This window comes from Nymphalis io, chromosome 6 (genome assembly GCF_905147045.1).
Source record: "Nymphalis io chromosome 6, ilAglIoxx1.1, whole genome shotgun sequence".
NCBI classification, from domain to species: domain Eukaryota; kingdom Metazoa; phylum Arthropoda; class Insecta; order Lepidoptera; family Nymphalidae; genus Nymphalis; species Nymphalis io.
In genome coordinates, this window is record NC_065893.1 from 3,503,929 (window position 1) to 3,521,854 (window position 17,926).

General features: G+C 41.9%; 1 protein-coding gene across 2 annotated transcripts in view; it reads right to left on the reverse strand.

The window, feature by feature from the left end:
* The window catches only part of LOC126769106 (histone-lysine N-methyltransferase 2C-like), a 31,617-nt gene that overhangs the window by 4,491 nt on the left and 9,200 nt on the right, over positions 1-17,926 (reverse strand). The window contains exons 26-46 of one of the 2 annotated variants that reach the window (XM_050487650.1): positions 17,602-17,787; positions 15,726-15,861; positions 15,375-15,569; positions 15,183-15,299; positions 14,944-15,060; positions 13,639-13,742; positions 13,330-13,532; positions 13,019-13,238; positions 12,769-12,885; positions 11,766-11,855; positions 11,531-11,693; positions 11,064-11,156; positions 10,872-10,972; positions 10,022-10,081; positions 8,376-8,720; positions 8,022-8,180; positions 6,819-7,946; positions 6,675-6,734; positions 6,496-6,586; positions 5,958-6,058; positions 26-5,872 (exon numbers count right to left, since the gene is read on the reverse strand). In XM_050487650.1, coding sequence (XP_050343607.1) covers positions 26-5,872; positions 5,958-6,058; positions 6,496-6,586; positions 6,675-6,734; positions 6,819-7,946; positions 8,022-8,180; positions 8,376-8,720; positions 10,022-10,081; positions 10,872-10,972; positions 11,064-11,156; positions 11,531-11,693; positions 11,766-11,855; positions 12,769-12,885; positions 13,019-13,238; positions 13,330-13,532; positions 13,639-13,742; positions 14,944-15,060; positions 15,183-15,299; positions 15,375-15,569; positions 15,726-15,861; positions 17,602-17,787 — 9,633 coding nt within the window. Of the gene's footprint in view, positions 1-25; positions 5,873-5,957; positions 6,059-6,495; positions 6,587-6,674; positions 6,735-6,818; positions 7,947-8,021; positions 8,181-8,375; positions 8,721-10,021; positions 10,082-10,871; positions 10,973-11,063; positions 11,157-11,530; positions 11,856-12,768; positions 12,886-13,018; positions 13,239-13,329; positions 13,533-13,638; positions 13,743-14,943; positions 15,061-15,182; positions 15,570-15,725; positions 15,862-17,601; positions 17,788-17,926 lie in introns of both variants that reach the window. The other variant, XM_050487652.1, reaches the window with a different exon arrangement.

Below are 17,926 nucleotides of genomic sequence, written 5' to 3' on the forward strand. Positions count from 1 at the left end.
ACGAGGAAGCATAAAACTTTGTTACCTTTGGTGCATGTGAAGCGCAGAAGGCAGTCTTATTTTTGTAAAAAACGCAGTTGTCCTTCACGGCACATCCAAGATGATAGACACTGCCGCATCGCACTTTGAAACATCTGACGGTAGCTCCGAGTCTTCGACAAACAGCGCAAGTCGCGTTCGAGCCGGCCACCAAGGCTGTGTCGACGTTCATTAGAGCACCGCTTACTGTTTCGTACACGCCTTCCGACCAAAGAGCACAATTGAGATGCACCCACCTATCGACGTCACAATTCAGTAATCTCGACACGCCATCTGCGACACCATCTCCTTGAATGCCACAAAGTTCACATTTACGCGTGTCCTCATTAGTGACAGGCATTATAGCGACGCCAGTACGAAAAACGAGTTCAGTGAGCTCTCGGTCCGTTGGCCGTTTATATTTTATTGGGGGTCCGATGCAACCCGGGGACCATGATTTGTAACGAATGCCCCTATATTTTTCCTTTTCTACGCTCTGATTGCTCTTGTCATCTTGCTCCATACTTTTCAAGTCTTCGTCGAGGGCACTGACGTCGTCACCTACTTCTTTCATTATCTCATCGTTATCTAAAGAATCGATAAAAGACAGGTCCATTTTCTCATCCTTAATATCAGGTTTCATGTCTAGATCGTCTGTTTCCATACTTTCCGTGGACGCAGTGTCAAAGTCATCTCGGTCTTTTGATAGATTCGTTTCAATATCTGACTTGCTGTCTTCTTTAACCGTTGGCTTTGATTTACCGTCTAAGATGATATTCGTTGGACGCCAAGCAAATCGCTCGTAGCATTGTGTACTACAGAAATATAGCTCAGAATCACTATCGCACAAAATTTCCTCAGCATTACCTTTATTAGCAGATAGAAGGGGAAATTCTGAAGCTTTAGCTCTTACAACGGAATCTAGAATAACTACGTCACAATGTCGACAAAATTTGGCTGCACCATTTAGAATGCTTTGAATATCAATTGGAGTCCCCTCTTTACCATCTTTACCCTTGGATCTATACAATCCCAGTTTATGTGATGGAGGTGTGGCTGTGCGTTCTATGATTTGATATGAAGTAGGTGGTGGTATATGTAAAATACCTGCAAGCTCTTTTAATACACCAAGTATATCCTCGGCGGCGCCAGATGTAAGAGTAAGAGTAACAGTAACATTTTCATTGCTTTCTGTACTACCAGGAGAATCTTCCATTTTCGTCTTAAGTGGAGTTTCGGTATCCAAACATTTTTGATTATCTTCTTCATCCTTGAGTTGATAAAGCGATAAGGGTTTAACCCTTATCGGTATCGGTGCAATGAGCGCTATTACAGGTGAGACTTTACCCGAGTGAGATATCTCTTCATCCTCTTCATCGTCATCATCATCGATAGGTTTAAGATACGGGAATCTATCATCCGGATCGATTTCGTAGCCCTCTGGGCTAGAACAGCTAACAATAGTATCAGGAGTATCAGTATCTCGCTCTTTGCAAATAAAATCAAGTTTTTTATCCTCCGGATCTTCGTCGAATATAATAGGTTGAAATTCTTGGTCGTAAAAGCCTCGCTGGGTCGATGCCGTCGGCTTCTCGGGTAGCGGTTCTTCATCGCCAAATGGTTTGGTATTGTAATAATCTGCCACATTGGGAATTTTCGCGTTACCAAACTCACCTAATAAATCACCTTTTAAAATGTCATAATCTTTATTTTTAAGTTTCGTGAGATCACCTGAACCGAAAAGTGGACACACTGCAAAATTAGTAGTTAAAGCAGGTTCTTGTATCTGCATAGGCGGCAGTAGTCTCAGCTGACCCATTAAGTTGTCTATAAATGTATCATAGTCTTCCTCGTATCTAGAGCCTTTTCGTGGTCGCTTTTTAGCATTTACTGCATTCATACTATTTTCAGCAGCGGCTTTCATATTCATTTGTATTTGTTTCCGTTTCTTTTGTTGATATTCCCGCCGTTTTCGCTTCTTAGCTTCTGATGGTGTTTCCGAAGGATTTATATCAGAGGAGGTTTCCATATTAACACTTTCAGGGAATTCCTCTTTCATCGGTTGATCTAACTTTCCTTGGTCTGATGCTGTTGAGACACCAGATGTAGCCGACTGTTGAGAACTTTCATCTAAGAGTTCCTTTTTTACATCTAGTGGTGTAAAAGGACGGTGTACCGGACTCTGTTGAGGTGGAGCTACTTCTTTCTTAATAGTTTGTTGCAATTGCTGGTTTTCTATTGTTAAAGGATACATTGGTAACGTTTTAATTGTAGGCGAACATTCTGGTACTGGTGTAGTCTCTTCTTTATTTATTAATTTCATCGGTGGTTTTCTTACATCCATTAAAGATTGCGTTGAATTTTGTATCAAAGGTGAAATTGATGATGTAGGTATAGAAGTTTGCATAGGGCGATTTGTAAAAGGTGAATTAGCTGATGTTATATGCCGTGGCGAGTTTTTGGGTATTTCTACTTCTTGAGATAAGCCTAAGGTGGGTGGCGGTATTGATGGTCTCGCTAACTGCGCTTCCAATGATGGTATAGTCCCTAGCGCTGGAGCAGTTCTTTGAATTGTCATGGTCCTTTGAGGAACTACATTTGATGAGGTTGTTGTTGTTTGCAAAAGTTGTTTTAATAAAACATTTTGTGACTCATCGTGATTTCTCTGGTTTTGTGCATTTTGATGATTGATTTTTGTCCCCGCATTATCAGTTACAGTTGCCATTGAATTATTCGTTTCGTCAGTTTCCATGGGTTCAGACTTTACTATAACTGATTCGACACTATGCCTTTTTGTTGGCTGGATATGCCCAACAATAATCTCACTTTTTGGTTCGTCAGTTGATTTTGACCGTTTTAAAGGAGAAGTTAATTGAGTGTGTAACAGTTTTGATGAAGTGATGAAGTTTATTGAACCTTGATTTGGTTTTGTTTGCATTTGACCTATATTAGGGCTCACAATGCTATGTGTACGCACCGTGACATTAGGAGCCGGTTCTTTATGCCCACCAATGGTCCTCGAAGTCATAACCAAAGCTGGTGGTTGACTTGAACTGATATTTTGCGGATTAAATTGTAAATTGCTTGTATTAATTTGCCTTGTAGGTTGCAGTAAGGTATGCCCTAGTATACTAGTAGGCAAAGATTGTGACTTTTGATAACCACTTATACTCGTCGTAGTTATATTATTCGGATGCATCATAGAAGTCGGTGTTGAAGAATTACTATGTATTTTGGACAAAGCTGGCATTTGTAATATTTGTGACGACATAGAAGTCGAGCACTGAGGTTCTTCACTTAGATTGAAGGTTTGATGACTAATTAAAGGCGACTGAGCAGGAGATTTCATAAGAGGGTTCTGTATACCGACAGGAGAGTTAATTGGTGATACTGTCGGTGATTTTCTCATCTGACCCATTGTAGAAAGTGTGTTAACACGTGAGCCGATTACTTGTGCTGCACTCATTGCAACGGTTTCTGAGCACGCAATAGAAACTTGAGGTTTTTCTATTCTTTGAACGGGAGATGGTCGCGATGTTGCTATTTCTACTTTTGAAGAGGGTAGCAAGTTTTCAAAGTTTACTTGGGTTGGGGTTGTTGAGTCGCTGTTTCTTCTGATTATTGTTTGAGACTCTACCTTAGATGGATTAGTATTTAAGGAAGACATTATAGTACGGAGTTGTTGTGAAACATTCGCCATGTTGGACGTTAATTCTGCTGGTTGTGACAATGGCGACAACTGTGGTACTGTTGCCGACTGCAAAGCGAGCCTCTCAGCTTCCCTAGCGGGAAATATCGGTTGATCTTGTGTATCTTTGTTTTCTGATTTCGGAACATTATTTGCACTTACACTGGAGTTTTGTGAAGTAGGGAGATTATTTTTAGTTGTTTGTTTCATACCATAAGTTTTAGTATCGTCAGTAATGTTCTCAAGCATACATAACATATCTTCGAAAGATTCTACATGTTTAGGATTACCTTCAACAGTTTCTGAATGTTCACGCATAGTTATGTCATTAAGGTATCGCTCTTGTGATGGCGTAGGTGACGGTATAGAAATTTGTACAGAATCTTGTGTCAAATCTGATGTAATTTGCATATTTGAGTCTATCACCATTTCTTTAGTTTGGTTTGCAATCGCCTTTATTGTTTTTACTACATTTTCATCAGAGTTACTTTCAGATGCAGCAGGATTTGATATAGCTTGTTCTTGTATTGATTTATTATATGACATTAATAAATGGCTCTGCAAGTTATCTTCAGGCTTATCCTCATCGTCACCTTCCATTATATTATCAGGGATTTTTTCGGGTATGGGATCCGGACTTTTTATGTCAGCCTTACCTAATAAAAGTGGCGTTCTATCGGACAAACATAATGTATGAGGTAATTCAGTTTGTTGACTTATCTCGTTTTCAATATCGATATCTCTACTGTCTTTGAGAGTAGAGGGCTTTTGTTCTTTTTGCTCTTGTGACGAAATTGAAAGTAAATGTTGAGATCCAGAAGGGTTTTGGATATCAGAATTATTTTCAGATGTTACAGTGCTGTCCGGAGAAGCAGCTTCGTCTTGAAATATTTTGGCAGGTAATGTAGCGTCGTGAGTTACTGATAAACTCGACAACTTAGTATTTGATAAAGATAATGCCATGGGTTTTTCGATAGTCTTAACAATTTTTTGCTTGACTTGATGCTGCGTCAAAATTGAGACAGGAACTCTCGATGCCCCGGAAACTGTATTAGAAGTTGCTAGAGTTATAACTGGATTCATACTAGCACTTTTTGCAACATTCGACGATATTACACTTATTACAGAACTGATTGGTTTTGATAGCGATTGGGATGACATATTCAATGTCAATGGCGAGTTACTTAAATTAAGAGGAACTTTCTTAATTTGGGGCTTTGACATGCCACCAGCATGTCCAGTGACATTTGCAATGGGGACCGATAGACTTTTTAATACTGGTACTGAAATTGTTTGATTAGCAATAGAAACAGAAGCAACTGTTGCCTGGGACACTTCATTAAGAATCTTTGTATTAGTATGCGGGGAGAGCACTGCAGCGCTCAAGACTGGCAATCGGGAAAGTGTCGAACTTTGCGATGGATTTACTATTTTATACTGTTGCACATTACTTGAAGGTTGTTTCGCAGGAGCTAAACTAATAACTGCAACTGTTTTTGTTGTAGTTTCTGTTCTTGTGAGTTTATCCTGAGGCAATTCATCTTCAACCTCATCTTCTGGTTTACCACTATCAATTAACTCTTCGAAATCCTCTTCAGTCGCAATGCGTTCTTCTGGAGATATTGCTCCAGGTTCTACGACGACAATATCATCATCATCTAAATGATCTACAAACTGTTGTATATCTTCATCGTCATCATCTTTAGCGAAACTCATTCTAGCAGAATCGTCGGATGTGCTCGCATATTCAACACTATCAGAAGAGTATAAAACATACTTTCTGGGTTCACTCGACTCTCCGATATCGGACCTATTTTCTGAACATGGAGCAGCTGTTTTTCCTGTAAACCTCGGACGAGGAGGCGTTCTGCGCTTCAATATTGATACTTTATTAATATGTGTTGTCCGTCGACGATCGTCTTCTTTGTTAGGCCATACTGGACCACCTCCAAATAGACCGGGTTTAAAATATCTATATCCGGGAGGTATTGGTGCCATGTGGTGATGATGTGCGCCTCCACCGTGGTCATGGTGCGGAGCAGGTGACGCTGCCGGTGACGCCGACGGAGTGGGAGTTCGTGCTACGTGAGGTGATCGGGATAATGAGGGTGAGGATGGCGCTCCTCCCATGGGGCTGTATTGTTGTCTTTGAAGTATTTGTTGGCGCTGTAACACGATAGACATTAATCATTCAACAGTTAAAATTATTATAACATAAAAAATACTTTACTTTAAATAATTTATAACTTACAGTCATTTCGTTATTTGTGTTTCCAGGTGAAGGAAGAGGCTGTGGGCTACCAAGTGGTGAGGTCTGTTGCCGGCTAACATAAGGTACGCCAACTCTCATACCTACAAAATGAAAACTATTAAGACAAAACTTATTTCATTTGTACATTATCTATATAAAGATAAAATTATTAAAATATATACAACAATTTATGATGTTTTATGATAAATTTACATTTAATAGACTTCGACACTGTTAACAGTGTATTTTAATTATGAAGAAAGTTTTTATATTATCGACTATTATATGGTGATGTAGTATATCAACTTCTGTACCGATTAACCGATCGCCAAAACAATGGGTAAATACACTCCATACAATATACTAGTGAAAACTGAAAATGAGAGCTTTTTTGTATGGAATGTCCTCACATACATATTATCCTCAACGTACAATAGATGACACGTGGTCAACAAATCTTACAAAAAAATGTTAAATGTATTGCACTACGCATTCTTGACAAAAGTTTGAACGTGATAAAAGAAGTACGTGATTTTACCTTGTTGATGATGCGGTGGTCGAGCAAAACGTGTAGGTAGAGGCGAACATCCAGGCGCTGGTCGTGGGAATCTCCCCGTATTATAATCGTTCTATTAAAAAAAAAATACATCAATAACGCAAAACTTACAAGGTTTGTTTCTTTATTGTAATCAAAATAAAATTTTATAATTTATTTACATTTTGTAATTGCGGTGAATGAGATGCAACCGGACTTTGTATCTGAGACTGTTGATATATCTGTAGGAATAAAAAGAAAATTAATTTTAGTGTGATACAAATCAGAATACTTGTTCTAACCGGCGAGCTTATATATATACACACCTGCGGGCTTCGACTCGGTGTAGGCAATTGCGGACTCGTTCTTTGAGCTTGCAACTGCTGTAAGAAATGTTGCGGCGACATTGATGACTGCATTGGTGATTGTTGTGTGTGCATCGGAGACTGTTGTAAATGCATCGGAGATTGCTGCGAGTGCATTGGACTTTGTTGAGGATGCATCGGACTCTGTTGCGGATGCATCGGACTTTGTTGAGGATGCATTGGACTCTGTTGTGGATGCATCGGACTCTGTTGCGGATGCATTGGACTTTGCTGTGGATGCATGGGCGAATGTTGCGTTGACATTTGATTCTGTTGATGCATCGGTGACTGTTGATGTATAGGCGACTGTTGCGGATGCATTGGACTTTGTTGTGGATGCATCGGGCTCTGTTGGGCCATACTAGACGTTTGTTGAACATGCATCGGTGACTGCTGAGAATGCATTGGCGATTGTTGAGTATGATGTGGAGATTGAGTGGACGGATGTAAGGGAGATTGCGAAGTATGATGTAACGGAGACTGCTGCGAATGCAAAGGCGATTGCATCGGACTCTGCATAGGGTGTAGCGGTGACTGAGGAGCAATCGAATGATGGGGAGATTGAGAATGGGGAGATTGTACATGTAGCGGAGACATAGCTGGTCGCGTTCCCCCTGGGCGAGGAGTCTGACCTCCCGACGGCATTGAACTTCTCACGCCAGACAGCTGTTGCTGACCGAACTGTACTATCCCACCGACAGATTGCGGCCTATCCTGAACGCCTGACAACTGGCGGACTAATTGTTGCTGCGGCGCTCCAGCCTGCTCTATGACCAATGTACGTCCGCCTTGTAGGATCCTGCTTTGAGAGCTGAGTGGAGAGGTTACCAAGCCTATTCTTTGTTGAGATAATGGTTGTCCGTCGGATCCCAGAATCGTTTGCTGAGTTCGAATTAATGTCTGTTGTTGTATTGTCGATCCCTGAAGGCCTATTTGCATAGGTCTATTAATAGTCTGTTGTTGCAGTTGTTGGGTTTGATTCATATTTTGATTCTGTGCAAATACAGTCTGATTAGACAACTGTTGTTGATTTATCACTGTCTGCTGGGCTAGTTGAGGGTTTTGTTGACGTTGCTTTGTTTCATATTCCTAAGAACAAATTCGGATTTATTTGAGGCCACATATTTTATAAAATTATAAAATAATTTATTTTAAGGAATTTACCTGTATAAGCATACTATGCTGTCTAGCCTGTTTTCTAGCCGCTTCTAAGTGTTTCTGGAGCGCCTGTTGCTCCGTCGAAATTCTTTGTAATTCGGCGGCATCGTTCGGCATCAATTCATTACCGGATTTTCTCAATTGACGCTGCTTACTATTCAGCGACTGAAACCAGAACATATTAAGTGTAACGAAAGGAAGTGCTCTACTCTAGCCCCCCGTTAGCACACATAGACATTCGGTTAGCACAGGTGCCCGCTCCCGAAAAGATACCTGAAAAAAAAGATTAACCGCGGACTGGAGGACGCAAACACGCGACTACGAAGCGCACGAACACAGAAGCTCACTACGGGCACTCACCTTGCGGATCTTGCGGAGTTTCTGCACCTCCTGCTCGTAGTACCGTAGTTGGTCGGCCGCGAACGTGTTGTACTGCTTGAGCCACTGCTCGTACAGGAGGCGCGCGTGGTGGTCGGCCTCAGTGACGGCGCGCTCGGGCGGCGGCGGCGGCGCGGGCGGCGGCGCGGCCGAGAACAGCGGCACCGACGGCGGCGGCGCGGGGGGCGGCGCGGGCGGCCCGGCCCCGCCCGCCGCCGAGCCCCCCGCGCCGCCCGCGCCGCCCCACTCGCCACCCTCACGCTCCTGCTCGCGCTTCTCTTGCTCCAACAGCTCCTCCAGAAGCAACGGTTGCTCCTGGTTTACGTTCTGACGGTTAAATGTCTGTTTTCACATCGCTCCTCGACGCTCGCCGACCGGCGATTATACTATCGTCAGTCGCGATCTACTGCGCGTCTCTTTTATCTTTTCCGTTTAATGAAAGGACTCGTTGAGCGAGCGATGCATTAATTGTATTATGGTTCTGTGACGGTCACAAAAGCAAATGTATTTTAATTTTATGATTTTTAAAATATAGATTATGAAGATCATTTTAAAATAAATAATTGGACATCACTTAAAACACATAAAATGTAAAAGTCAAAACTAAGAGGTAAGTGCTGTAAATAAAGGCCGATAGGTCTAATACTACACACGGTGCCAAGTTTACATAATAAATTTATCTATGGCAAAATAATAAAAATAAATGAAGGCTGTGTAGGATGTTCGTGTTATATAAAACTAAAATTATTCATTTCTCAATGTTACATAAAAAATAAATAAGTATCAATTATTGTCCTTCCAAGTGTAAAATAACTTGTGATAAAATATCGTATTCCTTTTTAACAAACTCATTATTGTTGGTAAAATAAGAATACTTAGGCCGATATCAATTATGTAATCAAAATACAGTGAATGTTACATTACAATTGAACTGTAAGATTACCTTGGTAGTGTAGAAGCTTGTAGTAAGTATTAAATACAATTCCAATAAATTAATTTATAAATTTACTTTTTTATTACATTAATCGATATATAGACATTCACAACGACCCAAACCGTACCGTAAACTTTCCGTGTCCTCCACCTTGTTTGACTTAAGCGAAATAGTAAAAAAAATTATATTGTAGAAAATCTGTGTAACGTTTTAATTTTTTATTTTAGTAATACATTTTTGTTTCTTATATTAATGATATGTTAGGATGCTGAAAAGGAACAAAGGTTAGTCAGTACGCATGCGTGTAGCGAGCAAGCAAAGAAAAAGCGCTAACTACGAGGTGATTAGTGGTGACAAGGCCCTCTAAGTGGAATTATCTCATTATAGTAAGACAGGTTAAGAAACCGGCTATAGGTTGCAGGAACTTTCTAGACTAACTTTGACATAGGAAACGATCACGTTGTGGCAAAAGGAAACCTACCATCTCAGACGCCACAGAATCGAGTTCAAAGGAAAGTCTCGTGATTGTTAGATATTTCTTTTACTAAGAAACCTATAATTATGAGAATTCGTTCATGCGTGTTACATGAAAGTATTGTAAAATCGTATCCATAGTTGTAAGTTTAATTAGTAGGCTAGGTGTGTTCTGGAAGAGTGCAAAGTGCAGATAGAGGGGCAGTGGGAGCGCCGGTACCTGCAGCAGCAGCGGGCGGCGGTGCAGCCAGTCGCCCCACGCGTCCGCGTCAAATGGCGCCTGCCGGACAACCAATCACCCACATGCAACAACACGCCGTTTCGACATCGCCCGCATATCCTCCGCTCTACGTGTCACCTCGCTTTCGTACTACCCTTTTACTAATTATTGGCAATGTAAGTGCTGATACGACGTCGACGAAGCTACGTCACGACTACGCGTTGTAAAGGAATCGGAACGGTGACCTTGTATGAAAACGAGGTTCGTGTTATGTACCCATGCAATATTAGTTTTTGAAGCTTGTTATGAATTAACAAGCAAATTTTGTTATTCGTTATTTTATCTGTACAATAATTACTGAACCATCACCATGTGGACGCATGAATGGATGAATTAATATTGCTCAGATACGTCCGATTAACTTTGAAACAAATAACATTATATTGCAATGCGGTCACAGTCGAAGCGATAATACGATCGGTTACTCGTTCATAATTAAATATTTTTATATAAAAATAAATAAATATGACCCACACTTTTAATAGCATACATTTAAAGCTTCGAATTCGTTTCGTTTCACGATCGATCTCAAATACATCAAGTCGAAACGAATTCATATCCATAACATTTAGAGGAGAAATATTACAACATGCAAATAAAAATTAAAAATCCTCCATTGCAGATTAATTTAATACTTTGTAAGAATGCATAATTAGTTCAATATTAACTATACGAAATCAAATCGATATCACTGCTAAGAAAACATTAAAAGATAGCTTTCAGTCGAATCGAATCCGCAAAAAGGGGGTAAGTTTTCGATTCAACCCCGTATCGATTGCAGAGTACGCACCTGCAGCTGCGGGTAGGGCGGCGGCGGCGGCGCGCGCAGGCCGGGGTAGGGCGGCGGCGCGCTGCGCACCGCGGACGAGCCCGCCGCGCCCGCCGCGCCCGCTGCGGGGGAGCGGGGAGCGGGGGTTACTTCGCATTCGGGTCGCCACAGAACGATAACGTTTGTGTGAGTTAACATTAAAATGTATGTTACCGGAGAGAGAGGAGACCGCGAGGGACGACTCGGGTCGCATCGCGGGCGGCGCAAGTTGCCGAGCGCCCGCTGCACCCGCTACCATGTTGCGAGCTATAACACCGACAGTAAAAAAGTAAACGTTTAATTTTCCCATATCCACTAAGTATCACACTAGGCTTGGAAAAGTTTGGACTTTATTTCATATGTGGCAGAATTTCACGTAATACGTGCATGTGTTTACCTTCACAATGAACGAAGTTAAATAAATAAATTGAGCACAAGTAAACTCAGTGGTGCTTGGCTGGGTTTGAATCCGCATCTCTCTCACCAGAGGTGAGGTGATTTTAATGTTTTAAAATTAAATCAATATTATTTACTTTGGCCACTCGAAGCATCGGCTTCAATAAAATACTAGGAGTGGTATTTTATATTTAGTAAATTTAGTAAAAAAAAAGAGGGTGATGCAATGGGAGAAGCGAACGCACCCGAGTGCGGCAGCGCGGTGAGCGCCACGGAGCGGTCGTGGCGCACGACGCCCACGGCGCCGTCGGCGCCCAGCAGGCGCGTGCCGGGCGCGATGGCGCGGCCCGCCGCCAGCGCCGCCGCCACCTGCGCCGTCATGGCGCTCACGATGCTCTGCGCGCCGCCCTGCGCACAGCCGCGCTCGTAACGACTCGGAAACGTACCGCCGCGCCCGAGCTCACTGGGAGCGACGACTACCTGTGCGAACTGCACGTGTTGTCCGAGGAACTGCGGCCGTTGCACGACCTGCGCGTTCTGCGGGCTCGGCCGAACTGCTTGGGCTTGTTGCTAGAAAATAACCAAACATAAATACACGCATTGAAAAACAAAGAATGACAGCCTATTTTATATATTTAAATAATTTATAGCCTCCACATGGAAGAAGAGTGAATTCACATGACGTCATAAGTCGAGATCTAAAATAGACTATGGTATTCATTATGGATTTGTAAAAAATAGCGTTTGCTATATATATAGTAAGTATATGTTTCAGGTGCAGCGTGCAAAAGATGTAGACAACAGGTAAAGCGAAATTTATTAAAGAAAGCATAGTTTATTACAGTAGTACTTTAAATGACAATAGCAAACCTAATTTATCCATTTAACATATTATCTATTGTTACTAAATTTCTGTTTTATAATTAGTTTTGAAAAACAATACAACGATCCCAAGGTTCAATCCATTTTTTTTCTGTGGTAGCAGTGCCCGATGTGAACATGGGAAGAAACTTTTATACTTTTCTTTAAGGTGGCATATTTTCCAGACTAGATTCTTAAATTTTTCTTTATCATATATACAAAAAGTTAACTAAGAGTTTGTCTATACTCTTTCTGTTATTGAAATATTGGCTATATATATATATATATAGCTAACAGCTATAACAGCCTGTGAATGTCCCACTGCTGCTTTTGAGGAGAAGGTTTGGAGCTTATTCCACCACGCTGCTCCAATGCGGGTTGATGGAATACACATGTGGCAGAATTTCAGTGAAATTAGACACATGCAGGTTTCCTCACGATGTTTTCCCCTGACCGTAAAGCACGAGATGAATTATAATCACAAATTAAGCACATGAAAATTCAGTGCTGCTTGCCCGGGTTTGAACCCACGAACATCGGTTAAGATTTACGCGTTCTTACCACTGGGCCATCTCGGCTGTCTATATAATGTATCAACTGTTAAAACAAAAACAATATCTACCTGTTGTTGAAGTTGTAAACCGAACATGTTGGAGAAAACTGGACGCGGCCAGTCATTTTCCGTCTTGACCTCATCGCCTTCCGCCTTCACCTCCGCTTTCACGGACTGCATAGCTGACTAAAGACAACCGAATTTTATATATTAATTTACAAATAAACTATACAATGTGTCTGCAAATATCATTACTATGGTCTTATACAAATAATTCTGAAAATAACAAATAGCACTATCGACACAATCCCAATCTCACTTGTAAAGACATCTGATGATTCTGCGAGATAACCCTCTGAATTCCGTCCTGGAACATCTGTCCGACGCTCGTCACCGGCGCTTCGGGTTTCGTATCTTGAGACTCGGATTTCACTTTAGTCAATTCCGGTTTATTCTCCGAATTCGTGGATTCTATATTTTTCACCGCCTTCTGCAACTCACTGTCCATCTTGTTGTCGGTCTTGTGATCGGATTCATCTCTGTCGATGTAACGTTATTTTAAGAAAATAAATATAGAAACATAAAAAAATAAATGTCACGGCAACCCCGAGCTAGTCGATGGAGACGTACTCGGGCGTGCGCTTGGCGTGGCGCTCGAGGCGCTCGGGCACGTCGTCGGCCAGGTCCAGCCCGTCCAGCAGGTGCTCGTCGCCCAGCGCCGCCAGCTCGGGGTCGGCGTACTCCAGGATGTTGAACTGCTCGCCGATCTCCGCCGTAAGCGACTCCAGCAGCTCCTCGTCGTCCTCGCCACCCAGCCCCGTCAGGATGTCCACCTGCGGCCGTTTCCCACTTTATGTTATATAGATTCAAATATTATGTAGCCATCATTTGATTACGATAGATTTATTCATTTGAGTAATAATAGGTAAGTCTCTCTACCTCCCCTATATTTCCCGTATCTTGCTCGAGTTTATCCATGTCCCCGATGTCCATTTCGTCAGTTCCTTGATCGGCACCGGTCTCTTGCTTATCCATATTCGATACTACAAAAATATTACACATTATTATTATTGTTATATATTTACAGGATAACATCGATGACACTATAGAAAAGTTCACTTGTGACGGGCTTCTGAATTTCATAGTTACATAGTCTTTAGTAATTGGTTTAATAAAGCTGAATAACACATAGATATTAGTTAACTGTAAATAAGTTTCAATATACATAAATATTGTCCTCCATGCCGATTTCGGCCACGGCGGCCAAGAGAGAGTAGCCAACTACGCAGGAGATATCATAGTGCACAAGTGTGTGCGCAAACACAAGTGCACTCTTCATTCCCTATCTCTCATGATCAGATGGAACGGCAATCCGACACGACAGGAAAGAGTTCAGGCGCATGACCTACTGCTTTCCGAGGCACGGGAGTGTACACACTTCCAACTTCCAGACTCCGGGGTGCTACTGAGAATTTTCTGACAGAAAAACTCAATAACTTTTTATCGGCCTGTCCTGGGAATTGAACCCAGGACCTCCGGGTCTGCGGCTTTACATCAAGCTACTAGACCAACGAGGCAGTCAATATATGTAATATAGCTATTCAATAACTGTAAAACTGTATCCAGTTCCTTAATGTGCCAATAGATGGGGCTTATTAATAAATAATAATTATTATAAAATGCAACAATTTATAATTTGTTAATATATGAATTTTCTTTAGCTCTACTTATCATTGTCAAATATTTAAAACAGAAAATATCAAATTCATTGTAATGGTTTTGCAAGTAATGTTTTTTATTATTTATATCATTATATTCTTATTAAAGCAGTATCTCAATTTAAATTTTTCATCCGTAAACATTTCGATTTGATTTCTCTTTCAGCCTAAGTATAAGAGTATTAAAGTTTTGAAATAAACTCTAGTATTGTTGCATCAGTCTATTGAGTTATAAACATGTGTTGGTAAATGATTTATACATTTAGACTTAAAAAAAAAACAAAGAATTCACTTAGTTAAGCAAGCCAAATGATTTATAAAATCGAATACCTATTACTATTCTCCACACAAAAATCAAGTCGATCATGTCTTGAGTCAACTTGAAGAACGATTGTGGAGGTAGATTATATCCACAAGTTACAAATTTCATTATAACTTTCTGATAAAATCTCAATTTTCATTGCAACTTATATAAGCCAAATGAATATAGTGATTTTGACAGCAATGTAATAGTTTTATTCCGAACCGTTTCCATGTGATGCAGCCATTTGTTTTTGCTCCATTATTTGTGTGGCGTTCGAGGTTCCAATGATCTGTTGTATCTGAGAATTTTCGGCGGCCACGAGTCGATGTTGAATGATCACTACAATCAAGAGTTTCACAAATTGATTAATATTGGTGCGTAAAAATGCGAACGCCGGAGAAAAAACTACGTAACAAACAGCGTGCGGCTAAAAAGAATATACAATATCGCTGAGCACTGACCGTGATCCGTGCGGTGCTGCAGCGGCGCGGGCGGGCCGGCCGGCGCACGCGCGCGCACCGCCACCGGCAGCGGCGAGCGGAACGCGCCGCCCTCCGCGCCCTCCTCGCCCGACGACTCTGCGGGACGAGAGACGCCGTCAGCGCGGAACGCTCCCTGCCAGATCGGCACGGCACACGGAACGGGACACTCACGCGGCGGCCACATCTTGTCGGGGTGTCGCTGCAGCAGGTCGCGCAGCTGGCGGTTGATGTCGTCGCTGGTGGCGTACAGCGGGAAGCGCTGCGCGGGGAAGGCGGCGCGCGGCGCGTCGGGTGCGGGGGCGGGCGCGGGCGGCGGGGAGCCCTCCGCGCCGCGCAGGCGCTGCATCGCTGCTTCAACAGTACACGCTACATGCTGATTATATTACAACTTGTGGACCCGACACTCGCTCTCATTTGCACTACATTTAATATGTACCGATACAAGTTTTTTAACCTCACGCTAATCGTTTACTCGTCAACATAATATTATGTCATCGTCGACGACGCGTAATATAGAGATACCTTGTATCCTCTGGTCGTGTATGATCTGCTGCTGCTGCTGCGTCTGCTGCTGGCGCATCTGCTGCAGCTGCTTCCACTGGCGCTCCTGTTCGGCCTCGCGCGCGCTGCGCTGCTGGCTGCACGCGCGCTCCTGCTCCTGCACCGACACCGACGCGTTAGTTTCGTGCGAGCGCTCGGGAATAACGAGGCATTCGTCGCCTCGAGGATGAGGTATTTTTTTAAATACTGATATTTGATTTACATTATTAACCGCCGAACTGAGTCTGCGGAATGGCTAATTTCAAATGAACTACTGGTATGTATATTACATAACTAAAGCTTCAATGTTATATTACGATAATGTGCAAGATAAATAATTTCCTATCATAACAAAAATACATTAAAGGGGCATTCATTCTATAATATAATACATTTTTAAATCGATACTAAAAAAAACGTGCCAAATCTTAAAAAAATATTTAAAATAAATTTCTACCAACAATGACATGCAAAGTAATTACAGAGCTGTACATCTATATATATCTTTAAGAGTGCTATATAGTTCTAGTTTTACATATTTATGAATCTCATTTAAGAATATATGACGGTTAATATGAACATATTATTTTTTTATATTTAGAATTGCTTTAACATGCTAGTTAATTCTTCATTTTAAATTACATTATCTGTGAATTAGTAAAATAAATGATTAATATATTATTCAATTTAATGTTACGCAGTTAATGAATTATTAAACTAATTTATATGAAATATTGAAATTATTGTTTATTAAAAAAAATATAAAACTTATAAACTACGAAAAAGATAATTGTAAATCATCATTAGTCTTATCATTTTACGTTACGCTATTACCTGGAAACTTAGATCTAATTTACAAAATTTCATGAGCATAAAAATGCAACAAAATGTCGGTCTACATATAAAAAATTGGTTAGAATTGTTAGCACACCAGTACCAGCCACCAAAATCCAATGTTAAAGCCAACACTACCAAGACAAAGCGTAAATTAAAATAAACAACGTTACGGATACAGAGGACGCGAGTCCGGGAGGCGTTTTGAGAGTTGTGTCCTCGAATTAAAAAAAAAAATAAGCTAAAAGAAAATAAAAAAATAATAATCACACAGCTTACAACGCCATTAAACAGCCAAAATTTGTTGGGTGAAGTCAAAATTTAGAAATTAATTAAACAAAATATTAACGAAGTCAGCGCGAAGGATCACCCAACAATGTCCGAAAAGCAACTCGCATACACACTTATTTGGTTTTGTGTGTGTGTGACATTGTACATGTGGTAGTGTGGTGTTCCAGGAGAGTAGTAAGATTAAAATAACAATATGTAATATTTTATTATATATAAACTAATATTTTAACTTTTGTAGTTTTGGTAAATAACGTGAAATCTGTTTATTTGTCGAGTTCTGGAGTTTCATGGTTTTTAAAATTCTTTGAATTAAATTATAACCTTGTTAAGTAAGGATTTTAAAATTACTTATTAATGATATCGTCCACTAATCTGACTTCCTTAATAATGAAAACGGAAGCAAAATAAAACTAAATACAATTTACTCAATATAAACTTTAAAATAAGATATTGAATAAAAATGTGTCACGTTAAGTAGGTCGGACAGTTTAACATCCAGGCATAGAAAGAGCGGAACGGTGTACGGGTGCGTGCATATGCGAGCGCTCGGAGAGAGTACCGTGTATGGCGCGAGGTGGGCGAGGTGCGGGAGGTGCGCGAGGTGCGCGAGGTGCGCGGGTGGGGGCGCGAGGCGCGGCAGCGTGCGCATGATCTCGGAGGGGGTGAGCACGCGGATGTGCGCGTCCGCCTCCAGGAGCCCGCCCGCCGTCACCGTCACGTTAGGCGCGCGAACCGTGCCGCTCGGTGCGCCGCTCGCCGCGACGGGCGCGGCCACACTGGCGGCGGGGGCGGGGGCGGATGCGCCGGCGGCGGGTGCGGCGTGCGCGACGGGCGACGCGCTGGGCGTACTGGGCGCGGCCGGCGGCGGCGCCCCCGCGGGGGAGCGCCCGCCCTCCGCTTCCGCTGCGCCGCTCGAGCTCTGCCGCCCCAACCAACGCTTAGTACTTCCCTTCTTAGACTCCTACCATGACGACCTCGACAGATTTTTACGCTTCGACTGTGCGACTAACGCTTTCAATTTCGCGGTTCCATGTACGGAGACGGTCATCGTAGAATAC